At 50.4% G+C, this 11,209-nt stretch overlaps 1 protein-coding gene across 2 annotated transcripts; it reads right to left on the bottom strand.

Annotated features, from left to right (window-relative positions):
• Positions 1 to 580: 580 nt before the first annotated feature.
• On the bottom strand, positions 581 to 11,130 carry hnf4g (hepatocyte nuclear factor 4, gamma). Of its 2 annotated transcripts, none has more exons than XM_062480089.1 (10): positions 10,886 to 11,130; positions 5,832 to 5,997; positions 5,628 to 5,722; positions 4,994 to 5,100; positions 2,928 to 3,083; positions 2,691 to 2,778; positions 2,147 to 2,299; positions 1,526 to 1,762; positions 1,063 to 1,182; positions 581 to 750 (listed from the first exon to the last, which is right to left on the bottom strand). In XM_062480089.1, the coding sequence occupies exons 1-10, from the start codon at positions 10,902 to 10,904 to the stop codon at positions 617 to 619; spliced, it is 1,275 nt and encodes a 424-aa protein (XP_062336073.1). In that variant the 5' UTR covers positions 10,905 to 11,130; the 3' UTR covers positions 581 to 616. The 2 variants fall into 2 exon arrangements, with proteins under 2 accessions (XP_062336073.1, XP_062336072.1); XM_062480088.1 differs by lacking the exon at positions 10,886 to 11,130 and adding an exon at positions 7,829 to 8,404.
• Between the last annotated feature and the right edge of the window lie 79 nt (positions 11,131 to 11,209).

The following is an 11,209-nucleotide window of genomic DNA, read 5'->3' as shown; positions in this document are numbered from 1 at the left end:
TACCGACACGGAAGTGATATAAATTAATGATATACCATTATGACTTGTACAGCATGCTTACAGGAACATGCTATCATAAACAAAATGTATAAAACCTAGCTAAATCACATAATACAGATATTTCTTTTTTTCTTTTTTTTACACAAGCACAAATAGTCAAGTTTGAATTAAATATGACTGCATGACGTCCATCATTTTTCATATTTGAAAGAAAGGGCAAAGCTGCAAAGTTTATATAGTATGTACTTACTGTAAGTCGCTCTGGATAAGAGCGTCTGATAAATGTAAATGTATTATATAGAAAAGATATACTGTACATACGTGTGTTTTCATCATCATGTATAAAGGTACAATGACACGGTGTAAAATCTGAATATTGAACATAACTTCTACATGGTAAACGTAAAGCACACAGCATGACATTTTTATTTATTTATCACGAAACAGTTATAGAGTGGACAGACAGAACTGATATGTTAAAATGCTCTGATTAGTTGTCGTTGTGTTTTAACAAATCACACACAACTGACGACTGATAACTAATGAAGCTGTTTGTGAGAGAGAGAGGGAGAAAGGGATAGAGAGGGGTAGAGAGATGGGGAGGGTGTGGTTAGGATCAAAGAGGTGGCTCGGGGGTGTGTCTGTGGGGTGGGGGCGGGGCTAGGATGAGGTGGGAGGGGCTTGTGGAGGTCTTGAAGCCTTCTGGACCAGACGCCAAAGGAGGAGAGGGGATGGGCGTGTCAGGAGAGGCTGGAGAGGGAGAGAGGGAGAGGGAGAGAGAGGGAGGGAGAGAGAGGGAGAGAGAGACGGAGAGAGGGAGAGAGAGAGAGGGAGGGAGAGAGACGGAGAGAGAGAGAGAGAGAGAGAGAGAGAGAGAGAGAGAGAGAGAGAGAGAGAGAGAGACAGAGACAGAGACAGAGACAGAGACAGAGGGAGGGAGAGAGAGACAGAGAGAGGGAGAGATTGGAAGAGAAGGGGAGAGGAGAGAGAAAGACAACCATTGGTTGAATTGTATGCAGTGTACAGTAAGTGCATACATGTGTGTATGTGTGTGTATCTCACCTATCTGAGGAGTGTGTGTGGCTGGCATGGCGCTGATGACCAGTGTGTGTCCAGTGTGAGGGTCGTGGCTCAGCTGGGTGTGAGATGGGTGGTGCAGGTGGGCGGGATCGGACGCCAGGCCTGGAGATGACGGACAGAAAACCATAGCCAATCAGAAATCAGAACACCAAGCTATCCTGGATTCATTCTCCAAATATTTGGACGTTTGATGCTGATTGTAACAACAGGTTTGGAGGGGATGTAGTAAAAAACTACCCCAGCTGGGGCAGCTGCAAGCACACTTTACAATTTCCCCAGAAATTGTACCCTCTCTAGTACAGAGATTACATACATACATACATACATAGATACATACTTTGTTGTACTACAATGTTCATAAATCACAATATACAGAGATAGATGCAGTATCTCTCTCTCTATACTGTGTATACATGTATAGATGCAGTGTGTATGGCAGCCTCACCTCCCAGTAGCATCTCCTGCAGCAGGTTGTCTATCTTGGCCAGGCCGCAGAGCTTGACGAACTGCAGCTGTTCGATCATCTGCCAGGTGATGCTCTGCAGGGTAGGAAGCAGGAGCAGCAGCTCCCCGAAGCGCCCGCGGGAGTCGTACTGACGGTCGTTAATGTAGTCCTCCAGGCTCATCTGGACCTGCTGCCGCATCGCCTTGATCTTAGACGGGTCCCGCAGAGATTTAGCGTCTGGGGAAGAGGGGCAGGAGGGTGGGAGAGTGAAGGGGGTGTTTGTGCATGTGGCCGTGTGTGTGTGGACATGGACCTGTGTGTGTGTGTGTGGACGTGTGTGTGTGTGTGTGGACGTGTGTGTGTGTGTGCACATGGACCTGTGTGTGTGTGGACGTGTGTGTGTGTGTGTGTGGACGTGTGTGTGTGTGTGGACATGGACCTGTGTGTGTGTGGACATGTGTGTGTGTGTGGACATGGACCTGTGTGTGTGTGGACGTGTGTGTGTGTGTGTGCACATGGACCTGTGTGTGTGTGGACGTGTGTGTGTGTGGACATGGACCTGTGTGTGTGTGGACCTGTGTGTGGATGTGTGTGTGTGTGTGTGCGGTGCAGGGAAGCTACCAGGGTCGAAGAAGACGATGGCCTTGAGGGCAGCGTACTCGTTGGCGTCGATCTGGATGTCCTGGAAGGGCAGCACCAGCTCGTCCAGCACACGCCCTGCCACCCGGCTCAGCTCCGGCTCTGCACAGCCCCGCTGGATCACACAGCCACTGCCTGAACCACCAGCACAGGTTACTCACAGCTGGGGGTGTGTGTGTGTGTGTTTGTGTACTTGTGATTGCCTGTGTGTGTGTGCTCAGGTGAGCCTGTTCAGCTAATGCAGGGGTTTGAGAGAGTGTGTGTGTGTGTGTGTGAGAACAAGCCGTTGTAAGTTTGCACAGTGTTTGCACAGTGTTTGGTCGTGAAGACATTTCTGAAAGCCACAGTAGGCCCTTAAGCTCCCAGCACTTCAAGTCAATGATTATCAGGTTGTACAACGTTGTCAAAGGAGGCCAATGACCTGTGGCCTTGGTGTGTCAGGCTTTAAATCACGCTTGACACGCTAGCATGCCAGGGCCTGATTGGCTGTTTTATGTACGACAGTGACTGATCGGTCCTTCCTTACCCAAAAGCAGGAAGTCCTTGAAAGGCATCGACCTCTTGGCGACCCCAAGTAGAAGGTGTTCACCTGCATGAGCCCTCAGCAGGCTGACCTGCACACACACACACACACACACACCCCTATTAGATGAAATGCTATCCCCATAACACAGAGGGGCCACATGAAATGCCCGGTGAGACTGTATCTTCTTGATTGGCTGTTGTTTATTGTGTGGTAGATGTTGTTGTTGTTGTTGTTAACCTGGTCATCCAGAGGCAGCTCTCCGAAGGCAGGGATGTACTTGGCCCACTCCACCAGCACCAGAAGCTGCTGCCTCATGGAGTCACACACGTCCCCAACACTGGCTGCTCTCTGCTCCACATCCCCCGGACCCCCCGCCACACCCACTGCATTGATCTGTAGGGAGGGAGAGAGGGGAAGGGAGGGGTGGGGATGGAGGGAGGGAGGGGTGGAGGGGTGGGGATGGAGGGAGGGAGGGGTGGAGGGGTGGGGATGGAGGGAGGGAGGGGTGGAGGGGTGGGGATGGAGGGAGGGAGGGGTGGAGGGGTGGGGATGGAGGGAGGGAGGGGTGGAGGGGTGGGGATGGAGGGAGGGAGGGGTGGAGGGGTGGGGATGGAGGGAGGGAGGGGTGGAGGGGTGGGGATGGAGGGAGGGAGGGGAAGGGAGGGGTGGGGATGGAGGGAGGGAGGGGTGGAGGGGTGGGGATGGAGGGAGGGAGGGGAAGGGAGGGGTGGGGATGGAGGGAGGGAGGGGTGGAGGGGTGGGGATGGAGGGAGGGAGGGGTGGAGGGGTGGGGATGGAGGGAGGGAGGGGAAGGGAGGGGTGGGGATGGAGGGAGGGAGGGGTGGAGGGGTGGGGATGGAGGGAGGGAGGGGAAGGGAGGGGTGGGGATGGAGGGAGGGAGGGGTGGAGGGGTGGGGATGGAGGGAGGGAGGGGTGGAGGGGTGGGGATGGAGGGAGGGAGGGGAAGGGAGGGGTGGGGATGGAGGGAGGGAGGGGTGGAGGGGTGGGGATGGAGGGAGGGAGGGGTGGAGGGGTGGGGATGGAGGGAGGGAGGGGTGGAGGGGTGGGGATGGAGGGAGGGAGGGGTGGAGGGGTGGGGATGGAGGGAGGGAGGGGTGGAGGGGTGGGGATGGAGGGAGGGAGGGGTGGAGGGGTGGGGATGGAGGGAGGGAGGGGAAGGGAGGGGTGGGGATGGAGGGAGGGAGGGGTGGAGGGGTGGGGATGGAGGGAGGGAGGGGAAGGGAGGGGTGGGGATGGAGGGAGGGAGGGGTGGAGGGGTGGGGATGGAGGGAGGGAGGGGAAGGGAGGGGTGGGGATGGAGGGAGGGAGGGGTGGAGGGGTGGGGATGGAGGGAGGGAGGGGTGGAGGGGTGGGGATGGAGGGAGGGAGGGGTGGAGGGGTGGGGATGGAGGGAGGGAGGGGTGGAGGGGTGGGGATGGAGGGAGGGAGGGGTGGAGGGGTGGGGATGGAGGGAGGGAGGGGAAGGGAGGGGTGGGGATGGAGGGAGGGAGGGGTGGAGGGGTGGGGATGGAGGGAGGGAGGGGAAGGGAGGGGTGGGGATGGAGGGAGGGAGGGGTGGAGGGGTGGGGATGGAGGGAGGGAGGGGTGGAGGGGTGGGGATGGAGGGAGGGAGGGGAAGGGAGGGGTGGGGATGGAGGGAGGGAGGGGTGGAGGGGTGGGGATGGAGGGAGGGAGGGGTGGAGGGGTGGGGATGGAGGGAGGGAGGGGTGGAGGGGTGGGGATGGAGGGAGGGAGGGGTGGAGGGGTGGGGATGGAGGGAGGGAGGGGTGGAGGGGTGGGGATGGAGGGAGGGAGGGGAAGGGAGGGGTGGGGATGGAGGGAGGGAGGGGTGGAGGGGTGGGGATGGAGGGAGGGAGGGGAAGGGAGGGGTGGGGATGGAGGGAGGGAGGGGTGGAGGGGTGGGGATGGAGGGAGGGAGGGGTGGAGGGGTGGGGATGGAGGGAGGGGTTTGGAGGGAGGGAGAGGTGGAGAGGGAGAGGGAGGGTTTTGGAGGGAGCGAGGGAGAGATTTTCTTTTGGTTTCCTTGTGAGTAATCATAACACACCCACACATACCTAAACACACACACACACATTGACTGTACATTGCACAGTATGCAATCATGAGACAATAATGAGCATTGAGTCCTGTCACAGGCTAATAAGCATGTAAATAGTAAGAGTTATTACTGCTAGTGTGAACACTACCCGGTCATAAACACACATATGATTTCCTTATATAAACCTCACTCATCCCATCTGTCTCTCTCTGTCACACACACACACACACACACACACGGCTACCTGTTGTGAGAGGGACTCAGCCTGTGCCAGGACAGTGATGGGGGGGAGGTCTTGTGAGTCCTGGGTGCTTCTGCGGGAACTGATACGATCTCTCTCATTCTGAACCGCTGGAACACACACACACACAGTCAGGACGTGGTCAGTGTGTTTGTCTGTGCGTGTGCCCGCGTGTGTGTGTGCGTGCGTGTGTGTACTGAGTAAAACAAAACAGCCACAGCAGGTCAGTCAAATGTTAACCAATGGCAGACAGGACAACGACATGTATAAAAAAAGCACATGATTGGTGTCATTAACAACCCCTCCAAGGTTATACCCCTCATAAACACACACACACACTCTGCACACACACACCCACTCTGCACACACACACACATTTGCACGAACACAGAATAACATGAGCGTATTACCAAACAGGCCTACTGGGCCCCTAAACCAGAGCCTCTGTATGAAGTTGTTGTTATTAACTTTGCATTTCTTATTGCATAGTCATTCATGTCCATAACTGGGCCCCCAAAGTCCACCTGATAAACTGAAGGAATCGTAACTTTTGTTTAGCCTAATTATGTCTCTTATTTGTGGTTGTGTGTAAATCTTGTTATATTTGAGGTTATCTCTCTCGCTCTCTCGCTCTCACCTTCTTTCTTCATCCCGGCCCTGAAGCACTTGTGGAGTCGACAGAAGCGACACTGGTTCCTCTTGTCCTTGTCCACCACACACTGGCGATTAAACCTGGACACACACACATACACACACAAACAAACACACATTATCACTATAAGTTATGTTCTTGCAAAGTTAGGATTAGTGTGTCTGAGAGTGTGTGTGTGTGTGTGTGTACCTGCAGGTGTACACATGGCTCTTGCGTATGGAGCGTCTGAAGAAGCCCTTGCAGCCATCACAGCTGGAGGCTCCGTAGTGTTTCCCTGTGGCTCGGTCCCCACAGATAGCACAGTTACAGCTCACCCCCTCCCTCTGGGCCAGGCTGGCCTCCGCAGGCATGTTGTCTGCAACACACACACACACCCCACACACAGATACCACACACACACAAATATTAATATATAATGAACAAATCTTCACAGTAAATGTATTTATAACATGGGGCAGGATGGGTTTACACAGGACAGGACAGCTGTTTCCTGACTGCATCTACAAGTCCTGCTTCCATCAATCCACCTCCTCCAGATCTGCATTACTGCTGGAGGGGGAGAGGGAATCTGCCTGTGGAACCCATCTGATCCTCCATCATCATCCTCATCATCCTCATCACCACGGTAACTCCTCAGGTCAACCAGAACACACACAAACATATGTGTAGACACACACAGACACCATACATCACACAGTTCACATACACACACAGTACATGTAGATCCCTTGCTCCTGACCTAACAGCATGTCAGATCAGAACTTAATAAGGGAGTCAGGTGGCTGAGCGGTGAGGGAATCGGGCTAGTAATCCGAAGGTTGCCAGTTCGATTCCCGGACGTTGTGTCCTTGGGCAAGGCACTTCACCCTACTTGCCTCATGGGAATGTCCCTGTACTTACTGTAAGTTTCTCTGGATAAGAGTGCCTGCTAAATGACTAAATGTAAATGTAATGTAATAACAAAGTTTGTACTGGGAAGTATTGAGCGCTTAAAAGCTGGTCAGGACAGTGCCTGGGTCCAGTACGTTCTTTCTTATAGTAAAGACTCAAACTGAAGGAATCCTGGAGCAAACGTTCATTTTTGCAGGTCAGCTTTAAACCAAACTATCCATCTGTCTTTATCTTTATCTCTCCCTTTCTTTCAGTCTTTTTCTTTGTCTCTCTTCATTATACTTTCTCTTTCCATCCTCTTTCTCTCTCTGCCTCTGTCTCGATCCGTCTCTCTCTCTTTCTCTCACCATCTATCTCACTTTCTCTCTCCATCTATCTCACTTTCTCTCTCTCTCCATCTATCTCACTTTCTCTCTCCATCTATCTCACTTTCTCTCTCTATCTCATTCTCTCTCTGTCTCTCACCACCACCAGCTCTGAGCCCTTTCCTGCACCACAGATCTCACCCAGCAAACAGGAACACACCATTCCATAACAGACACGGTCAGAGAGAGGAAGTTAATTTTTAACTCAGCATCCCCTCTGGTCCACGTGTTCAGAGTGACATCAGTGTGCTGTCTGCCTCTTGGAGGACTGCCTCCTTAAAAGGTTATTTTACGATACCAGCTAAGAGCAGTCATATCTATCAGCAATAGATTAAGGATTTCATCACAGGACATGGTTCATCAATGTCACATTGCACACACTTCATACGCTGTAACTAACTATGTACGGTACTCACTAGCATTGTGTTGTTTCTCGTACTGTGTCTGGCTCCAGCTGAGTGGATGACTCCACATTTAACATTTTCTTATTTTAACATTCCCTTTCATCCAAAGCAACAACCACCTAGTCCCAGTGACAACTTCTGATATAACGCTTCAGGTGTCGCAATATTCTTCACTAGTTAAGTTTCAGTGGCTTGCAAGCTGTCGTAACCTGCCAATCATTAGCTTGTGAGTGAAACACGGGCAGATAAAAACAGAGAAATGTTCCAGGTCTTCATCTACAGTAGACAGGTGATGCCTAACATGCTCCTCTTACACATTACACATTCACCCTGTAACTGCAGACCCAAAGCCCACTGCATCGTCCTGTGTGTGTGTGTGTGCATGTGAGTGTGTCATCTATCACGCATGTGTGTGTGTATACAGTATAAGTGTGTGTGTGTATACAGCATGCATGTATGTGTGTGTGTGTGTGTGTGTGTGTGTGTACAGCATACATGTATGTATGTGTGTGTGTGTGTGTCTCACCTCCTCCTCCATAGAGCACGTCTGCGTTCTCGAAGCCCAGCGTGCTGTATGTGGGGTCGAGACCCTCACAGTAGTTAGCAACATCCATATCCAACAGGGACTTAGTGAGAGGAGCAGGAGGGTACTTCATTCCTGAATGATTGTCTCTCAGAGCGCCTTCTCTCTCTTTATCCCTCTCCCCTTTCTTCTGTCTCTCTCAATATTTCTGTTCCCTCTATCTTAGCTACTTTTATTTCTCACATCACTTCTACGCCTTTCTATCTTTCTCTACTGCTCTTCTTCCAGTCTCTCCCTCTTTCTCCCTCTCTTTTTCTCTCCCTCTCTCCTATGCCCGACTCTATCCTCCACACCTCCGTGGCACTCTGTGGCCTGGACGGCTACTTCAGGTAGACAATTTAAATTTGACCCTGATTGGTCTTCATGCCAATAAAGGAGGAGCCAAGATCAGGACTTCTCACCTTGTTGCACATGACTTATCTGTCCTCCTCCTTCTCCCTTATCACAGGGATGGAGAGATAACAGGCCAGGAGATATTCCACCTCTCGTTTCCAAAAGGCCCATTGGGAGGCAGGGTGCAGCAAGTGGTAATAACGCTGTGTGTGTGTGTGTGTGTGTGTGTGTGTGTGTGTGTGTGTGTGTAACATCCACTCACCGCTTAATCTTATCAATGGCTGAGCAGTACCCCCCCTGCCACCCCCTCACCCCATCATGATCAGATATGATGAAGGAAAACCACTGATACCTTCAGGCCAGACAGGACATTCTCCTAATGCGCTGGAAGCAAGCTAACCACCTGGCCTACAGCAGGACTAGAGACACGTGTATGTATAAGAAGGGGGTATTTAAGATCAAGACCAGGGTGTTTTGAAACCAGGATTTGGGTATTTTAGGACCAGGGGGATTCAGTAGCAGAATGCTACGCTCCAAACCAACAAATACTCAATGTTTGACATGGACATGAAGATTGGCCACATAGTTTCACAGCACTGAATAGCACTGTCTGTGAGGAAACGCAATCAAATGCTGCCATTATAATGGAGATGAGATTGAGTGTGACAGGATAGAATGAGGACGACGTCAATCGGTTTATGAGTGGAGCAACGAGGAGTCTGTGTATGAGGGCTGTATAATGAAGGGATGGAGACACAGAAGATTACACATCATCACTGATTAACTACCTGGACACTAGAGTGGGCTGGGAGGTCCCAATGCAGGAACGATATCTCCCATGACATGGCACTGTTCAACATCTATGAGGGCCCTCTATGAGAGGAAGACAGGAAATAAGAGGGAGAGAGAGAGAGAGTGTGTACGTGTTTAAATGTGTTTGTATGTAGGATAGAGATGGATTACTCTTTAACTCAGCTCTGAGGGCAAGGCCCCTGACTCATCATGTTTAGTTTAGAGAAAGAGAGAGAGGAAGAGAGAGATATGGAGAGAGTGAAAAAGTGAGAAGTAGAGAGACAAGGATATACAGAAGGAGAGAGTAGGAGAAAGAGAAGTTACTGAGAGAGACGTACAGAGAAAAGACAGAAAGAGGTGAAGAGAGACCGGTAGAGGTAGAGAGAGTAGGAGAGGTAGAGCGAGAGCAAAAGGGGGAGCGGTAAAAAAGAGAGAGAGGAGGAAGTGGCCAGTGTTTCTCATCACATTCACACGCCCCTCACACACACAGACGCCTTGCTTCCACCCTCTCCTCCCCAGCAGCAGGTGCAGCAGGGTAGCGGGCCAAACTCAGGAAACAAGTGCACCTGATCTAATTCTGAGGCGAGGAAGGAGGTTTGGAAGGAAGAGAGGAAAGAGGAGAGGAAGTAGGAGAGGAACTAAGAAAGGAAAGAGGAAGTAGGAAAGGAAGTAGGAGAGGAACTAAGGAAGGAAGGAGGAGAGGAAGGAAGAAAGGAGGTAAGGAAAGGAGGTAGGGAAGGACACGATTAATGAAGGAAGGAAGAAAGGCAGCAAGGACGGATGAAAGGAGGAGGGTAAGAAGGAAGGAAAGAGGAAAGCTTGTGGTCGTGGAGAGAAAACGGTAGCGACAGCATGCCTAGCAACTCAAACCTCTCAGTATCATAAAACAGAGCTAACAGTGATGTCCTGTGTGAAGCGGCCATAATACTGTCCGCTGTATTTATACTTTAGCCTTAATGACCAGACATCAGGTGAGCCTTCGTACCTGCTGATGCTTGCTAACAAGAATAATTTTCCTGCAATGGAAAACCTAAACAGCTTTCTTAGCTTACTAAATATGGAGTATTTGACTGCTGATTAGGAGGTTGCAAGTTCAATATCCCCTGTTGCCTACAGGAGGTTGGCCTCTAATAAAAGGGCCAGCTAAATAAATACATTATCTGAAATTAATTTGTGAACGTCGTAGGCCTACTTTTCCGTGTTGGTGAAGTTCAACTATATTCAGTCACTAAAAACTGAATCTTGATTGCCTATGTTGAAGAAGGCTCCCCTCATCATATCAGGGGGAGCGTAATTTAGATTAAAAACAAGACAATTCCAGAACAGAACACGATACGAGTTATTGCATGTCATCTTTATTAGACTGCGTGTAACAAAGATATCTTATCTGCTACAGGTTTTTTTTACTTCTTGAAAGCACTTGAATGGAGCTGGCTGAGGAAGCAGACTCACTATCTGACTACAGAACATTTAGATTAGAACTCTACAAAACTAGCTCAGCAAAAACCCCACTGGATCCCATCCAACCACACTCCGTTTTCAGGACGGACGCAAAAGAAATCTTTCACACCCAAGAAGGCATTACAGCCCCGCTGAGATAGTTCAGGCCTATTTGTTCTGTTCTACACGGGGGACAAACCCCTATCCGACCAATACGGAATCACGTGACATCCTTCGGGGTGTATTTCTGATAGCGGATAGTCGATCAGGTAGGTACAAGTATCCAGATGTGCAACTCGACTAGTTGTCCTAAGTTTCTTTCCAATACACATTAACTTGAACTAACTTCAAAAACTTCAATTTATTTAAATAAATAAATTCGACAAACATTTCGACATGCATTTTCAGAAGGCACGTAGCCTTTGCTTAGCCTACCTTTTTTGTGTCCGTGCATTTGTCCAAATGTTAGCTACTTGTCCAGTAAACAAAACGCGCCGCTAAAGCGACGTTAGTCTCCGTGTCACTTGTCTACCTTGTCGCTGATTTAAAAGCAAAGTGAGTTGAATTGCGACATGCGACAACATTAGCTGAGAAGGGAAGCTATCGGGCCTATAATTCATTGAGCCACACATTCGATGGCGCCGGCATGGCCTGTCATTAGATCGATTTACTAAACAAACTGAAAGTAGGGTGGGGATGTTAAACAGTAACCAGGTCCCATAAAACTAAAAGCAGAAATCACCGGGTGTGAATGTATCA

The sequence above is a fragment of the Osmerus eperlanus genome, chromosome 15 (assembly GCF_963692335.1).
Source record: "Osmerus eperlanus chromosome 15, fOsmEpe2.1, whole genome shotgun sequence".
Lineage (NCBI taxonomy): Eukaryota > Metazoa > Chordata > Actinopteri > Osmeriformes > Osmeridae > Osmerus > Osmerus eperlanus.
Note: the sequence above shows the minus strand (reverse complement) of the source record. Positions and strands in the feature narration are given on the sequence as shown.